The 19,084-nt window shown below is 31.5% G+C and overlaps 1 protein-coding gene across 1 annotated transcript; it reads left to right on the top strand.

Moving 5' to 3' along the window:
- Positions 1-14,204: 14,204 nt before the first annotated feature.
- Positions 14,205-16,010, top strand: LOC118028806 (uncharacterized). The gene is made up of 3 exons (XM_035032510.1): positions 14,205-14,634; positions 14,761-15,135; positions 15,202-16,010. The coding sequence occupies exons 1-3, from the start codon at positions 14,205-14,207 to the stop codon at positions 16,008-16,010; spliced, it is 1,614 nt and encodes a 537-aa protein (XP_034888401.1).
- The last annotated feature ends 3,074 nt before the right edge of the window (positions 16,011-19,084 follow it).

Genomic DNA, 19,084 nt, shown 5'->3' with positions numbered 1-19,084 from the left:
TATATTTTTAAGTACTAATCATATAACAATTGAAATTCTTCAACAAACCCAAAAATCATTGCAATTAATCTCTTTGGATAACTCTTTTACTTTAATTGGATGATGTTTCAAGAGATGATTTAAGAAAATCCAAGTTTCCCCCTCTCTCTTTATTTAAACCTTAACCTTTGAATTTTTCTTCAAAACAACCCACCAAAGCACTTAATCTCCTCTTTTGATTACCTAACTATGTTTTAATCACTCTAATTAAACTTGTTTTTATGGATTCAGCATGAAATAAGAAAATCAAGCAAATCCTCACCCTCTATTTTAGGAAGTAAATCACTGACCATGAGAGAAGAAATTATGTATTATAATCTAATTTTTCTATTATTTTCACATTGGACCCTATTATTTCATATTTTTCTTTTTGCCCCAGTAACGTTCCTTCTTAAATAATTTGTACCATAACACCTTTTCCTTTATTTAATTACATCCCTCTTATATTATCTAAAACTCTTTTATTTAATCTAACTTATATTTTTTTTCCAAACTAAATAAAATTTTATTTCCCTTCTAGATGTAACTCCAATAACAACAGACACACTCTCATCTCATACCCATTTATATCAAACATAACCCCCCCTTATACATATGATCAATATTTACATTTTCAGCTAAAAAGGTCCTTGTGGTAAACCTTTTTTCTACCTTACATGGATTTTTCCCTAGTTTTCCCATAAGTTTATATGCAACAAAGGAATGTGTAGCTCCACGATCAAATGATACATGCATAAATAGGAAATTTAACTTTAAAATATGATTAGTACTTAAAAGTGTATTTTTATCAAGGTTTTATATCATCATTTTGCACTTGAAGTATCAATAACTCCTTAACTAAAGCATGCTTTATAATAACATATCTAATAATATAAGATACCTTTAATTTAAGGTAAATGTTCATCTTAAATGCAGGCCTATCACATAAATGAAAGGATTAATTGATAATTTTAAGTAATGAAATTGAAAGGACAAAGAGAGGGCCAAACTTAGAAAAGAGATGCTAGTTTAGTCCAAACTGAAACACTATTCGGTAATTAGGTCATATCTGGAGTTGTAGATCTCAGATTTAGGTCTGTTTATATGGATGAAAAGCTAAGACATAGGCCTAAAACTTTCATGTGGAGTCCAAGATTTAAAAAGGTTGTTTTCAAGTTCAAATTATAACAACAATGGAGAAGTCCGAACCTATCCTGCAGCCTAGACACTGTTCAGTGTTCAACCCATATCTTGAGTTCTAGAAGTCCAAATGACCTCAATTTTTTTTCTTGAAAAACTGAGACAATTTTCTAGAACTTTCATGAGTAAAGTTGGTTCAAATTCGGACGTTTTCAAAATGACATTTTGTTCAGACAAGAAGATAAGGATTGTCACCAAGTCAAGATGTGACCACCCACTCAACAATTAGTCATCAAATTAATAGTTCCAAATTTTGGCCTATAAAAGGAAGCATTTGCCATGCATTTAGGCATCTTGGTTATTCAGATCAAGATCATGCTCTTTATTTCTCTTTTTATATTTTTGTAATGCTTAAGTTTTGCTTTCATTAATATCTTGTGTATGCTTTTCATTTCCTTTCCTTTACTTAGTTAACTTGTATTTTATTTATATTCTTATGTTTTTTATTTATGTTTCTCTTCTTCGTTATGTTTGGCTAAGTTTATTATGTCAAGGTGAAAAGGTTACACTAACGGTGTAAGAATAAGTATAATATAAACTCAATATGGACTTTAATGCTTATATTCTAAACAACTTGCTATTACCATGTCTTATCATTTTTATCTTACTAATTCTTAATACCTTGCTTGTTAAATGATTAATCTATATTTGTGCTGTATAACACTTGATACAACAAATGCTTAGCACTTTCATAACCTAACCATATGGTATAACCTACACTTGTGCTATGAAAGGAACTTGATTTGTTATTAACATAAGTTAACATCATGAATTCCTGACAATATTTAAAAGTTTGGTGTTACTTAAATAAGATAATTAATATGATCATGTTACCAATTTATAATGAGCTATTAATGACAAATCATTCTATTGGAACCTTCTTTGTGTGTGGTTTTTAGTTGAGTAATAAAAAGAGTTTATACTATACTTGTTTAAAATACCATTAGTGGATCCTCTAACCTTGACATTTGTTTTTATCATTGTTTAATCCTCAAATTTATCAAACATCTCAAAGTCCTCTTTTACTTATTATTATTATTATTATTATCATTATTGTTGTTGTTATTGTTATTACCATTATTATTTATAATTTATATAGTTAACCTTCTTATGGTTCGACTCTGGTCTTGCCGAGTTATTTATTACTTCGACACTCCTACACTTGAGAGAAGACATCAATCTTTTAATTGTGTCAAGATGCATACCACCATATTAGGGTTGTCATAGTCTCTTTCTATGTCATATAGAACATTTTACCCTCAGTTCTAATGCTCTATGTCCTATCACTCTATGCTTGAGGTCAGGTTCTATTGTCACTCGCCATTTATTGTGCACGTTTAGTCGGTCTGTCCATAATGGTGGACTACTACTGACTCTGAATAAACTCAATCATTTTGAGGGCAGTTTCTCCAAAAATAATCTTGGTCTCCACAATAGTAACTGTAAGACCCCGATCGAAATACTTAAAAAAAAAAAAACAAAAACAAAAATTGAATGAAGAGGGATTTTATAACATGAATTTAAGAAATTAAAGGACCTAAATTGAAAAGAAAAGAAAAGGAGAAGCCCCCCTCTCTTAAAGGAGGCCAACGATTGGAAGGGAAGAACATTTTTTTCCCATCTTTTTCCTTCCCCTTAAAAGACCAACCAGCCTTGCATGCCACTATTTACCCTCCATAAAGTGTGAAAAAACAAAGAGAGATGAGAGTTGGAAACATGCAATGATTAATTAAGTTGTTATCAAGAGAAGAAAAAGGATATTGATTAAAGAGATAGAAGAAAATGGGAAGAGAAGGAAAGAAAAGAAGAAGAGGACGTGAAGGATTTTTTAGGCCAAAGAGCATAAACTAAAGTATTCTAAACACTTCCTAACTGAAATTGTAAGTAAAACCCTAATTTTTAAATTTTGTATATTAAGGTTCTTAAGCAAAAATTGGGGGGGGGGGGGGGGGGGCTTGGAAGATTAGTTGTTTAATAAAATGACATTATTATTCAAGATTGAAAAAGATATTGGGATGGGAGAGAGGCCCTTGGGTTTGGCCAAATGGAAGAAAAGAGTGGAGGAAGACTTTTCTTTGCTTAATTAATTATTGATGAAGGGAGACATTAAACTGCAGCTGGACAGCCCTGACATCCAAGTTGCAACTAAATTTGAGAATAGAAACCCAAAGAATTTGAGATATTTTTCTTCATGTGATTTAAGTGTAGGTATTTTAAATTTCCATTTCAACAAGATTTGGGTCATTTGGAGTTATGGAACTCTAAATGTGGGTGAAATACTAATGAGGGGTCAAGTTATGCATTTCAAAACTAAAATTTCAGACTAGTGGAGCACGAAATTTTGGATAAGTTTCTTTTTTAAAGTTGTGCATATGGGTGTTAATGTTCATTGGAAATTGGTCGTACCCGATTTGAGTTCTTAAAACTCAAGTTACGAAAAGAAAATTGGAGATAGGTCCTGCTATATTTTGTATGACAACTTGTAATGACTAATTTGTAGCTGAAATTAAAAATAGATGGGAATGGAATTTTGAGTATACCTCTTCATGGAATTAGTACTAGGGATGTTAAATCTCATTTTAATCAAACTTTTCTAAGTTGAACCTTTAAAACTCCAATTATGCATAAAAATCCATAGAAGGGTCGGCTGCCACCTAAAAGACAGATTTGTGAGCGTGTAGAGAACGAACAAAATTAAATGTGTTAATGGGTAATCTAACCTCCCTTTTCTTAATAATCCAGAAGGGACATGTTAATGTGTGAGAAAATAGAATTGGACCATTTTCCCATTTAAACAAGTTTTAGTTGGAACACAAAACAATGTTTAATCATAAAAGCACATTGGTGAATGACTGACAACTATTTGGGATGAATCTCTAACCATTGATATTTCAAAAGAAATGGTCACGGGATTTTGAATGAGAGACAATGAATGAACTAATATATTTAAAATGTTTTGGATGAAAGAAATATGTCAATTAAGATTTGCAGTCCAATCCAAAGTTTCTGATTAACAAACTTTGATCTTGTTATGGTGCAGGAGAGGGCCCCGAGGTAGTCTAGCGTACCCACGCCTGAACTTCACATCATACTCCAGGTAGGTGACAACACTACTTAGATGTCTCTTTTTATGCCATGTAAATCTGATAATGAATTTATTTGAGTTGTTGTATTAATTGTTATAAAGATAAAACTTTTGATATTGATTCAATATTAGAATAAACCGATTTTTGAATCATAGAATGAGATTGGCTTCCAAGAATGGAACGTCGGATGTATAGCAATCGATTAAATTGCTAGAAATGATCGTTGAGTCATGAAATGAAATTGGCTTTTGAGAATGGGATGCCGAATGTTAGTAATCAATTAAATTGTTGGAAATGATTATTGAATCATAAATGAAATTGGCTTTTGAAGATGAAATACCGAAATTATGGAAATTGATTTGGTTGCTAAGGGTGGCTAAGGAATCTTGATAAGAGATAGGCGTTTAAGAATGGAACGCCATATTTAAAGATAGAAGTATTAAAGTGCTTATGTTACCTAGCGAATCATGGAAATCTAACAAAAATAAAATAAAAAGAGAGATTGATAAACTATGCTAAATTTATAATCATAGAAAGAATCTTTTTTATTGAAATATTCATGACTATTTTAATATAATAGATTTTTATTGTATTATTTTTTCATTAACTACAAGAACTCTCATACGATAGGCTCGTTTCTTCGTCCGTGTGGCCTGTAAATGGTAGGGAGACTTTTGTGCATGTATAGACTTCCTCTTTTGGCATGTAATTATAACATAAACTTTTGCAGTATTGCATAATATTACTGTTTGTAATTAGTATAACTTAGACTCTTATTCGGAGGATTACGCAATAATTTCAAGTTTATTATTACATATCAAGTCTTTCTCATTTTAGTTACTATTATATTTCCACTTCATGATTAAGTAATTTATATTTATTTATGATGCGGAGAAAATGATATTTTTTGTTCAATGTATGATATAAATATTGTGGATGATGATGATGATGATTATGGGATAGAGACCCGAGATGATTGGGTCGTGAGTGGGTTATGAGATATGAGATATTTGAAGAGTAAACAGGTTATATGTCGATAACTTGGGACCTGCTGTTATAGGAGAGATTCTGCCAAAATTTTGATGGAAATTTTGATAGACTATTTTATGAGAACTATATAAAAAAAATTAGCTGTATTTTTTTTAGTACCCAATCGTAGCAAAGTAACTATAAACATATATGAAAGTGTGGGTTGTTACAGTAACACTCTCGACCTAAATATGGGAAATCTTGTCATATATGCTCCCCCTACAAATATAACATTATCCTAGCAATGTAGAACAGTCCCTGGGATGCCTTTGCCCACACTAGGTATATTGAGGATAAATGATTGTTTTTTACTCTAAAGCTCCTCGAGTGATACCCTTTAGGTTTGACTACCCTCCAGTTGACTCCACCCCAATGCTTTGATTAGGTCCTATTGTTGTCCCCCCCCTACTCTCTTTTTTAAACTAACAAAATTGCCCTTTATTCCTTTTCGAAAAAGGTGGCTTGCCTACAGAATAATCCATGTCCTTTTGTTTACCCAAACCAGGCTGGCTCTGTTGGCCCTCTCTCATACATACCTTTAAAGCCTCAGCCACTTCAATAAGTTCTTTGCTTGTTTCAAATTTAAATGCAGTCAATCCTTGCCTCAATTCTTGTCACAACACATCTAGCAGCCTCTCGATCGTGTATTGCTCACTAGGAACATAATGTGAGGCAAAAATAGAGAGGTCATGGAACCTTTTCTCATAATCTAGTAATGACATATCTCCTTACACAAGGTAAGAACTTATTGACCTCCTACTCTTTTACCTTGCAATGATACGATAAATATAACCGGTGTTCAAATTGCACCCTAAAATTAGTTTTATGGCCATGACCTTGCATGTCTTATTGACCTCACTATATCCCACCAAGATTGTGCCATGACATCCCACCTCAAAGCAAATGAATGGTACAGTTCACTTTGCAGTCCCTTTGTTGCCTATATTTGATCCAAAGTACCCTCATCTATGTGAAACCTCCTACCCATTATCTCTATATAGGGTTCACCCAAGAAGGGCTCTAATTACTACTTAAAAGTGCATTTTTATCAAGGTTTTATATCATCATTTTGCATTTGAAGTATCGATAACTCCTTAACTAAAGCATGTTTTATAATAACATACCTAATAATATAAAATAACTTTAATTTATGGTAAATGTTCATCTTAAATGCAAGTCTATCACATAAATCAAAGGATGATTGATGAGTTTAAGTATTGAAATTGAAAGGATAAAGAGAGGGTCAAACTTAGAAAAGAGATGTTGGTGTAGTCCAAACTGGAACACTGTTTGGTAATTAGATCATATCTTAAGTTCTAGATGTCCAAATAAGCTCAAATTTTAGGACAGATTTGGTAAGACATAGGCATACAACTTTCAAGTGGAGTCCAAGATCTAAAAAGGCAGTTTTTAAGTCCAAATTATAGTAACAACGGAGAAGTCTGAATATGTCCTCCAACCTAGACACTCTTTAGTGTTTAGCCCATTTCTCAAGTTCTAAAAGTCCAAATGACCTCAATTTTTTTTTCCTGAAAAGCTAAGACATTTTCCTATAACTTTTGTAAGTATAGGTGGATCCAGAACTGATGCTAGCAATGACATTTTATTCAGACAAGAAGATAAGGATTTTCACCAAGTCAAGAGTTGGCCACTCACTCAACAATTAGTCATCAAATCAATAGTTTCAAATTTTGACCTATAAAAGGAGGCATTTGCCATGCATTTAAGGGCTTGGTTGTTCAGATCAAGAATTTGTTCTTGCTCTCACTCTTTATATATTTTTTTGTAATTCTTAAGTTTTGCTTTCATTAATATCTTGTTTATGCTTTTCATTTCCTTTCCTTTACTTAGTTAACTTGTATCTTATTTATGTTCTTATTTTGTTTATTTATGTTTCTCTTCTTCATTATGTTTAGCTAAGTTTATTATGTCAAGGTGAAAAGGTTGCACTAATGGTGTAAGAATAAGTATGGTGTAAACTCAACATGGACCTTAATGTTTAATAGTAACATGTCTTATCTTTTTATCTTACTAATTCTTAATACCTTGCTTGTTAAATGGTTAATCTAGATTTGTGTTGTACAACACTTGGTACAACAAATGCTTCGCACTCTCATAGCCCAACCGTATGGTATTACCTATACTTGTGCTATGAAAGGAACTTGATTTGTTAATATAAGTTAGCATCATAAATTCCTGATAATATTTAAAAGTTTGGTGTTACTTAAATAAGATAATTAATATGATCATGTTAACAATTTATAATGAGCTATTGATGACAAATCATCCGATTGAAACCTCATTTGTGTGTGATTTCCAGTTGAATAATAAGAGTTTATACTATACTTGTTTGAAATACCATTAATGGATCCTCTAACCTTTACATTTGTTTTTATCATTGTTTAATCCTTACATTAATCTTTCATCTCAAAGTTCTCATCAACTTCTTCTTATTATTATTCTTTTATTATTATTGTTGTTGTTGTTGTTGTTGTTGTTGTCTATAATTTATATAATTAACCTCCCTGTGGTTCGACCCCAGTCTTGCCGGGTTATTTATTACTTGGACACTCCTGCACTTGGGAGAAGACATCAAACTTTTAGTCATGTTAGGCTCACACTCTTTACAACATGCACCGATGTAACTACATTATCTGGTGGTGTTGTAACCAATGTCGTTGTATGCACTACCATAGCAATTGAAGCTAATAGGTTGGTGTATTAGGCATCGTCTCCATCATTGATCTCATTATTTGAGCTTAAATGATGGGTCAACATGTAGTGTAGGGATTATTGTAGATAGGGGTATGACTCTCTGTCCTTGTTCACCCAATTCCCCAGGTTGTGACACTCTAAGTAAATATAAGAGTATACAAGTAAATAAATAAAAAAATTATACATAAACATATTATAACAAAATATGCATTCTTCTAATTACATCGTATGATTAGACAAAAGACATGAGCTCATAAAGCTACTAATTGACTTGGTGATGTGAGATACCTGAATATATATATATATATATATAAAGCAAAAATTGCTTTCCAACCAATGATAATTAAATATTATGACCTATGTATATATATCTACATAAGTATTCGCAATATCCTTTATCAAACAATTTATTCTTAAATGAACCCTTAACTTCATAATTCAATATCATTAATATCGATTATTTCGGACATGCCATAAATCATTACTAGTTTAACTAGATGTTTATTATATCACTAAACAATCTAGATTCTCTAATTATTTATTAACCAGGGCACTACTCCCATTTCTTAAGGATTTAGTTTCTCTAATTGTCCATCAACCATGGCATTAATCTCATTAACTAGGGTATTAGTTTCTATAATTTTCCTTTCACCAGGGCAACAATCTCATTAACCAAGGAATTCATTTCTCAAATCTCTCTCATTAACCAGGGTATTAGTTTATTCACCCGCTTAATAATCAAGGCACTTAACCAGGGATTAGTTTCTACAATCTACCTTTCATGCTTTTTAGTTTAAACCAAGATACAATTAAATAAATTTTCAACTATTATTTAAACAATTAATTAGTTTCCTTAAAGGTGTTAGGCACCTACCTAACATTTATGCATATGAAATAGTCCCCAACTGCTGATTAGGTCTTATGGTCTCTCCTGTATCAAAATAATCAATAAATCAGTTATCATTCATCTACCATAAGGATCAATCTCATTTTCTGTATAGATTTGAATTTCTCACTTTATTCATATTGAAACTTCCACATTCTTGTCATATATAATGTTTATATCTTTTTTTTTTTTCTTTTTAGCATTCAATTCCATTTTTAATCGCCATAACCTGATTTACGCGCTACTTAATTCAACCAAGTTCAATATTCATACATATGCTTGGTTGAATTCCTTATCTATAAAAGAAATAAAATCCCATTTTCGATTCTTTATGATTATTCTAATCTAAAACCCCTAGAACAACTCAACAAATTTGTTTAAACATAACCCCTTATATTAATAAGATCAAAATTAAACCTTTCCCTTTAAGGTGGGCTTTGGCCGAACCTATGGAAGAGAAGAATGTGAGGGATTTTTCTCCTTTCTTTTGAAAAATTTCCATCTTTTCCATGTATTAACATTCATAAACATACAATTTCACCCAATTCTAATCAATTGTATCAAAATCTCCAATTTTCCTCTTTGGCTAAAACCGCCAAGTGATAAGAGAGGAATTTTTGTTTTTTCCATTCTTGAAATTAACTTATTACCCAACCATATTTCATGATTAGAAACAATATTCAATCATAATTGCATTATTTCAACAATCAACACCACAAATCTTAATTTTTACATAACTTTAACAATTAAAATTCTTCAACAAAATACAAGCCTCTTAATCTCTTTGGATAAGCCTCTTACCTTAATTGGATAATGTATCAAAAGATGAATGTAAGACAATCCAAGTTTCCCACTCTCTCCCTTTCCAAATCCTAACCTTGGAATTTTTCTTCAAAACAACCAACAAAACACTTAATCTCCTTTTTTTTATTACCTAATTATGTCTTAATCACTCTAATTAAACCTATTTTGGATGGATTTAGCAAGAAATAAGAAGAAAATCAAACAAACCTTCACCCTCTATTTTACGAAGTAAATTGTCAGCCATGAGAGAAGAAATTAGGTGTTTATAATCTAAGTTTTCTATTATTTGCACATTGACCCCTATTCATATTTTCCTTTTTTTTTTCCCTACTAACATTCCTTCTTAAATAATATGTACCATAATATTTTTTTCTTTATTTAATTTCATCCCTCTCATATTATCTAAAACTTTTTTATTTAATCTAACTTGTGTTTTATTTCTAGATTAAATAATTTTTTCTTACTTAAGCTCGAGATAGGTTTCAAGCTAGCTTTTACATTCAGACTCACACAACATATACAAATATCTTTCATGCACAAAAATATCATACAAAAAATCAAACATATAAATAACAAAAATATTCATTAGAAGGTTTGAAATCGACCTTGCGGGTAAAAAACCTTCAAAAGATGCTAGAAAATCTTATAGAGCCTGCTAATCAATTGGACTTGCTGGAATGAGACGTGTGTGCTAATCACATGTCAACTAAATTAACCTATAAACATGTGAGAAACAAAACAGAAATTGAAGTGTTGCAATGTAGGCTATGTTGTTTGGGTGAAGTGGAGGTTACTAGGTTTAGGCTGGAGAAAATGAAGTTGAGTTTTGTTTCAAGGATAGTGTGGTATGTGATTTCAAAATGCTTGGATGGTGACTAAGGTTATTTGATGAAAAGTATTTATTTTTTAAAAGTGATTTTCATGGAAAATGAATTTTTAAAAAATAAATTATTTTTCATATCTGACAGAGTTTAAAAAATGAATTGAAAAATATTTTCTAATATTTAGTTATGCCATGAAAAATGACTGAAAAATAACTTATTTATGTTTTAATTTTTTTTTCAAATTTATTAAAAGAACGGGATTAAATCTAATAGATGAAAAAAGTTAAAAGAGGATGGAGTTGAAAAAAATCTAAATTTATAAATTATTTCTAATAAAACAAGTACTATTGAAAAGAATATGAACTAAAATCTATTAGATAAAAAATTCAAAGATAATGAAATTAAAAAAAAATATAACAAATTATTTCAAATAAAATAAATAAAAATTAAAATAACACGGATCAAATTTGATAGATAAAAAAAATTCAATTAAGAAAATGATGAGATAAAAACAAATAACAAGGAAAAAAATCAAAATTGATATAAAAAAATTAAACTGAATTAAATTTTAAATGACAAAATTGAAATAAAATAATATATATATATATATATATATATATATATATATATATATATATATGATTGTGCATCAAAAGTATCATTAAGTCTTTTATTTTACATATGTATTTTATTGTTTTTATTTGGGTTTTTTATAATAAGTGATGTGCTTTTTAGTAATGAAGTTTCTTTTAATGTTTCGATAGGTTTTTGGAGCTTAAATGAATTATTTCAAAAAATTCAATGTCGGAATTTGGAACAAAGAATTGAAGAGAAATTTAGTTGAAGATTGAAGCAAATCTTGGTTCAAATAAGTGCTCCAAATTTGTCCCAAAAATCAATTCTATTCCAATTCTAGAAAAGAATATCATATGATCTATTTCAAGCCCAAACTTGCCTTATATTGTGTGCAAACTTCAACCATCAAACACTCAAGGTTTCAATGTCAATCTTAGCCCAAATAATAGGTACATTTGTATCCTTATTTGATGTTTAAATTCAGCCCCAAACCACCTCCAAATCAGCCTAAGCACAATCCATGATCTTACATGTCCACACAACAAATAACATTTGATTTATTTTGGGTAATTCATTGATACAAAAGGGCAAGCACATGGATGGAAAGCTAGAGGGGACATTGTGACATTATTTTGGGTCAAAAAGAAGAAAGAGACAGCTCATAAAGGAGGAAGAAAAACGTGCACCAAAGTGTTCTCCAAGCTGGCCTGATTTGATTTTCCAGAACACCTTTCAATGTTTTGCCCATAACTTTTGACTCAGATGTCCAAATGAGTTGTTCTTTAATGATTTGGAAAGCTAACAGAATGGCCTATACATATGTATCTATAGAAATCTCCAAAGGAGACTTCTAAAAGGATATACTTTCTATCCAAAGTTAGAGTCAGATTTGTGTCTGAATTTTTACTGAAATTCTGTTGTGTTCTTCTTTGTAGATTTCGGTTCTTTAGTTTGTAAAACTTATTATTTCAGTTTGATTCAAGTTATTTCATGTTTATTAAAGTGTTCCTATATATAATCATGGTTGGCTAATCTCTTTCTTGGATCCAAATCAAGGATGATGGTGATTGAGGTGAGTTCTTTAAGATATGAATGAATCTTAATGTTTATCTTCTCATTTTCTTCATGAATGTTTTATTATTGCAAAGAAATTTTAGAAATCATTTAGGTAATGTTATAATCTTGAATTTTATGCACAAACATTAGTTTTGGTATAGAGATTGTTTGATTCAATGTCTTACTTAATATTAAAGTACTTGTTCATTCTTAAGCAATAATCAATCTTTATCTTTTTAAATTTCATTGTAATATCTTCCGATCTAATATCTCCATCGTTGATATTACGTTGATTTATCTTATATATGTTGAAGAAATCATCAATACATCACCATTAAAATTGATTTGGACCAAGACTTTCTTTTTCTTGTCTTTTAAAATCTATTTGCACTTTTTCATCTTTGAAAACAAATCCATCAATTATTTTCAACCAAGTTATTGTTAATTTAATTTCTCTCGAGGTTTTTTTGTTACCTAGCTTAATTTCCAGATCTAGCTCTCTGTGGATATGACATCGATCTTACCGAGTTAATTGCTACATCGCACACTCGTGCACTTGCGAGTTAAAACAAGTCGATCATAAAAAGCAGTCAAGCAATTTTGGTGTCGTTGCCGGGGAGCTAGCAAGCAAAGGTAACAAATTTATAATTGATTATTGGAAAATAAAAAAAAAAATTCATATAAATAAAAAATCAAATGGCTGGTTTTACCGCCTAAAAAAAATATTCAGATATTGGACTGTGGATTGGACTATTAATTGTTGGATTTTGGTTGGATCAACCATTTTTCTTTTATTATCTATTCTAGTTAGTTTCTAATATTTATTGTTTATATTATAAGGCTGGTTTTACCGCCTCTTGTTTATTTTATTTTTTTGTTGTTATTTCTCTTATATTTATTGTCTGAAGTGCTTGGCCGGTATTATCGCCTTTATTTTATTTTGTTGTTATTTATTGTTATTATTTCTTTTATATTTATTGTTTGAAGTGCTTGGCCGGTATTACCGCCTCTTGTTTATTTTATTTTGTTGTTATTTATTATTATTATTATTTCTTTTTATATTTATTGTTTGAAGTGCTTGGCCGGTATTACCGCCTCTTATTTATTTTATTTTGTTGTTATTTCTTTTATATTTATTGTTTAAAGTGCTTGGCCGGTATTACCGCCTCTTTATTCATGCTTGTTATACTTATATTTTAATGTTTATTGTTATTAATATTGCTTATTAGTTGGAGAGTGAATTTCCTAATTTGTTGTATTTTTATTTTTGAGTATTACTTTATCTTTTACGTTTCATTGACTTTTATTTGCAATTTTTTTTTCTCCTTTCCTTTCGTATTCATATAATTGTTATATTATTATTATTATTATTTATTATTATTATTATTATTATTTTATCATGGCTAATGTTCAAGATGTAGAGGGTGAAGGGAGTGTTCAAGGTAATGGACCTCCACAATTTAATGATCAACCTAATTTTCGAACTCTTAGAGAGTATCTTCACCCGGCTAGACAAAGTACACCTTCGTGTATTATCTTGCCTCTTAACCAACAAGCTTTCAATTTGAAACCGGGCATAATTCAACTTTTTCCCACATTTCACGGTATGGATTCTAAAAATCCATACATACACATTAAGGACTTTGAAGAGGTATGTAATACTTTTATTGATAGAACATGCACTGAGAAAACTATTCGGCTTAAATTGTTCCCATTCTCTCTAAAGGATAAAGCCAAGCTTTGGCTAAAATCCTTACGTCCTAGGTCTATAGGTACATGGAGAGAAATGCAAGCTGAATTTTTGAAAAAATACTTCCCCACTCATAAGACGGCAGCCTTACAACGTCAAATGATGAATTTTGTTGTAGTCCAAATGAGTCATTTCACCAAGCTTGGGAAAGGTTCAAAGACTTGTTAAATGCATGCCCCCACCATGGTTTTGAGATGTGGAGGTTAGTGAGTTTCTTCTACGACTCTCTTACCGTAGATTTTAAAAAGCTAGTGTCAACCATGTGTAATGGTGAGTTTTATGACAAAAAACCAAGTGAAGCCTTCGATTTTTTTGATCAATTGGCTGAAAACACAAAGCAATGGGAGACTTCTCTCCCACTTCATGTTGAGTCTAGAAACACCATTTCTCATTCAAGTGGGAAGTTCCAATTAAAAGAGACTGATGATCTCAATGCTAGATTAGCCTCATTGGCTAGGAAAGTAGAGTCTCTTGAGATTAAAAAAGTGCATGTCATGAGTGAACAACAAGAGGAAAGTTGTGTTGTTTATGAGAGCAAAGGGCATAGGACAACTGAGTGTCCTACCATTCCAGCCTTCAAGGAATTGCTATATGGCCAAACTGCTGATTCGAGTAATGTTAGAAAGCCATTTTCAAACCAAGTAGGCAATCCCTACTCTGAGACCTATAATCCTGGATGGAGAAATGAGGGTTCTTCAGTACCTCAAAAATTGCAACCTCCACCTTAACCATTTCATGCTCCCACACATAACGCGTACCAACCACCTCATAAGAGATCCCTAGAGGATACTCTTCAATAATTCATGCAAACGCAAGGAGGAATCAACAATCAAGCTTACAAATTTCAAGACCAGACCAATAGGACCTTAGATGACATTCGAAGTCAACTAACTAAGTTGACTCAATCACTAAGCATTCAAGAGAAGGGAAAGATCCCAGCTCAACCAATGCCAAATCCTAGAGGTCAGGTACACATGAGTGAATCCTCACTTAGTGAACCATCAAACCATGAACAAGTCCAAGCCATCACTACCCTTAGAAGTGGAAAGATTGTTGACAAAGCTATAGGTTTTGGGATTCCTAAAGGTATTGTGGAGGAGAAATCTAGGGAGAGTGAAGAGGGAATCAAAACACAAGTGACAAATGAGAGTTTGAGTGACAAAGAAGGCGAGATAAATGAGAAAGAGATGAGTGAGAAAGGAGATGATTCAAGAAAAAATGGAGTCAAAGTGAGTGATTTATAATTTGTTCCTAGAGCACCATTTCCACAGAGGTTAAGGAAACCTGAACATGATTTTAGGAACTCAGAAATCTATGAATTGTTCAAACAAGTGAAAGTCAACATTCCACTCCTTGATACAATTAAACAAGTCCCATCTTATGCAAAGTTCCTTAAGGACTTATGCATAGTCAAAAGAAGATTGAATGTGAAAGAAAGAGCCTTTCTAACTGAGCATGCTAGTGCCATCATCCAGTTTAAGACCCCTCATAAATACAAAGATCCTGGTTGTCCTACCATTTCATGCATTATTGGAAGTCATAAGATAGACCAAGCTTTGTTGGATTTAGGAGCAAGTGTGAATTTGATACCCTACACTGTTTACGAACAGTTAGGTTTAGGAGAAATCAAGCCTACTCGAATCACCCTTCAATTAGCTGATAGGTCAATCAAGATTCCTAGGGGTATTGTTGAGGATGTGTTGGTCCAAGTAGATAAATTCTACTTTCCTGTTGATTTTGTAGTGTTAGACACCGCACCTATTCAAGGTTCTAATGCTCCCATCCCAGTCATCTTAGGTAGACCTTTCCTAGCTACATCTAATGCTTTAATTAATTGTAGGAATGGGGTGATGAAATTGTCTTTTGGGAATATGACTGTGGAGATGAACATATTCAATGTCTCCAAACAAATTGGTGAACATGAGGACATTAGAGAGGTAGATTTGATCCAAACAATTTGTCAAGAACACTTTGAGAGAGAATGGATAAAGGATCCATTGGAAAGAACTTTAATTCATGATGAAAGACTTTATTCTTTGGAATGTGTTGATGAGGAAGTAAAATAACTCGAGACTTATCTAGATCCAATGCCTATTATGTCAATAGGTCAATGGACCCCATCGTTTGAGCCTTTGATTTCACCCCAAGTGAAAGTTGAGGCATCTCTTGTCCAACCTTATAAACCAGAAAGGAAGCCTTTACCGAGTGATCTTAAAGTATGCATTTCTAGGGGAAGATGAATCATATCATATTATGATTTCATCAAAACTTAGCATAGAGCAGGAACAAGAACTTTTGAGAGTGGTGAGTATTCCCGCCTGTCACGCGGGTGACCCGGGTTCGTTCCCCAGCAACGGCGCCAAAATTGCTTGACCGCTTTTTATGATCGGTTTATTTTAACTCGCAAGTGCACGAGTGTGCGATGTAGCAATTAACTCGGTAAGATCGAGGTCATATCCACAGAGAGCTAGATCTGGAAATTAAGCTAGGTAACAAAAAAAACCTCGAGAGAAATTAAATTAACAATAACTTGGTTGAAAATAATTGATGGATTTGTTTTCAAAGATGAAAAGGTGCAAATAGATTTTAAAAGACAAGAAAAAGCAAGTCTTGGTCCAAATCAATTTTAATGGTGATGTATTGGTGATTTCTTCAACATATATAAGATAACTCAACTTAATATCAACGATGGTGATATTAGATCGGAAGATATTACAATGAAGTTTAAAAAGATGAAGATTGATTATTGCTTAAGAATAAACAAGTACTTTCATATTAAGTAAGACATTGAATCAAGCAATCTCTATACCAAAACTAATGTTTGTGCATGTAAATTCAAGATATAACATTACCTAAATGATTTCTAAAATTTCTTTGCAATAATAAAACATTCATGAAGAAAATGAGAAGATAAACATTAAGATTCATTCATATCTTAAAGAACTCACCTCAATCACCATCATCCTTGATTTGGATCCAAGAAAGAGATTAGCCAACCATGATTATATATAAGAACACTTTAATAAACATGAAATAACTTGAATCAAACTGAAATAATAAGTTTTACAAACTAAAGAACCGAAATCTACAAAGAAGAACACAACAGAATTTCAGTAAAAATTCGGACACAAATCTGACTCTAACTTTGGACAGAAATTAGACCCTCTTAAAAGCCTCCTTTGGAGATGGCTATTAGATACATATTTATAGGCCATTCTGTTAGATTTCCAGATCATTAACGAACCACTCAGTTGGACATCTGAGTCAAAGGTTATGGGCAAAACACTAAAAGGTGTTCTGGAAAATCAAATCAGGCCAGCTTGGAGAACACTTTGTTGCCCGTTTTTCTTCCTCCTTTATGAGCTGTCTCTTTCTTCTTTTTGACCCAAAATAATGTCACAATGTCCCCTCCAGCTTTCCATCCATGTGCTTTCCCTTTTGGATCAATGAATTACCCAAAATAAATCAAATGTTATTTGTTGTGTGGACATGTAAGATCATGAATTGTGCTTGGGCTGATTTGGAGCTGCTTTGGGGCTGAATTTAAACATCAAATAAGGATACAAATGTACCTATTATTTGGGCTAAGATTGACATTGAAACCTTGAGTGTTTGATGGTTGAAGTTTGCACACAATATAAGGCAAGTTTGGGCTTGAAATAGATCATATGATATTCTTTTCTAGAATTGGAATAGAATTGATTTTTGGGACAAATTTGGAGCACTTATTTGAACCAAGATTTGCTTCAATCTTCAACTAAATTTCTCTTCAATTCTTTGTTCCCAATTCCAACATTGAATTTTTTGAAATAATTCATTTAAGCTCCAAAAACCTATCGAAACATTAAAAGAAACTTCATTACTAAAAAGCACATCACTTATTATAAAAAACCAAAATAAAAACAATAAATACATATTTAAAATAAAAGACTTAATGATACTTTTGATGCACAATCACACCCCCCAACTTAGATTTTGCTAGTCCTCAAGCAAAACAAAACATAAAACCTTTGAAATAAAAAGAATAATAATAACCTAATTAGGCTCGACTCATCACACTTAAAGGACCTATCATGCAAACATTGGTATCTTTAACTTAGTGTACACAATAGCAAATAAAGAAAAATAAGCATACTCACATTCTCTAAATCAAACATCCATACAAAATTCCAAATTCAATCGTATTTATCATGCAACCAACATAATTGATTCACGCGAAAAACTCAACTTGTAATCTTCCCTTCTCACTACTACAAACAAAGGTAGCAAACTAGAGAATATATATATATATATATATATATCTCTATATATTATTCTCTCTTTTTTTGAGATATTATTTATTCTTTGTCTTTAAGTGGTCACTTCCCTTTTGACGCGAATACAAACATTTGTGATTAATGCACCCGGTTACTCACAAAGTCACAAACTTAAAGTGCTTTTGAATACTTATATTTCAAGCTGCCGTTTGACGTAAAGATAAACATTTGTGATGAATACCCCTAGTTACTGAGCAACTCAAAACATTGGAGTAGATAGAACTTTGTACACATTTATTTATTTAATTGTCTAATAATTATTACTATATTTACTTAATCCTTGTTTAGGACTAGATCAAAAGGGATAATCACAAGTAAAGCATCACACTCATCTTTCATGCATAATCACACAACTTTTACAAGGAAAGATGCACTTCAATAATCTTAAAAAAAAAGTGTGCTATATCTTGCTTTATAAGATATTATCTATCCCAAATTAAAGCATGCAATGTTCAACACAATAATGAATCCAAAAATATAATGTTGATCCTAAACAAGTCTCATTCACATACAAATGCAAGTTTTTTTTTTTTTTTAACAAGCATGGTTATCTCAAGCATTAAACATAATCAAATATCTAAAATTAAGTTTTACATTATCCTCAATGTAAAAAAGAAAGAGAAGAAAAGTATAAAGATTAGAAAACTGTTACTCCCCTTTTGTTTTCAAGGATGAATGTCTAATTGACTTGGACATGAGCTGACTTCTTGTTTGATTTTTTTTTTTTGAAAATAAAGAACCTCACACCCCCCAACTTAAAATAATGCATTGTCCCTAATGCATGAACAAGAAAATATAAGAGATGGAAGAAAGAAAATAAAAAT

The sequence above is a fragment of the Populus alba genome, chromosome 5, assembly GCF_005239225.2.
Source record: "Populus alba chromosome 5, ASM523922v2, whole genome shotgun sequence".
Lineage (NCBI taxonomy): Eukaryota > Viridiplantae > Streptophyta > Magnoliopsida > Malpighiales > Salicaceae > Populus > Populus alba.
This window is presented reverse-complemented; position numbering and strand designations above follow the sequence as displayed.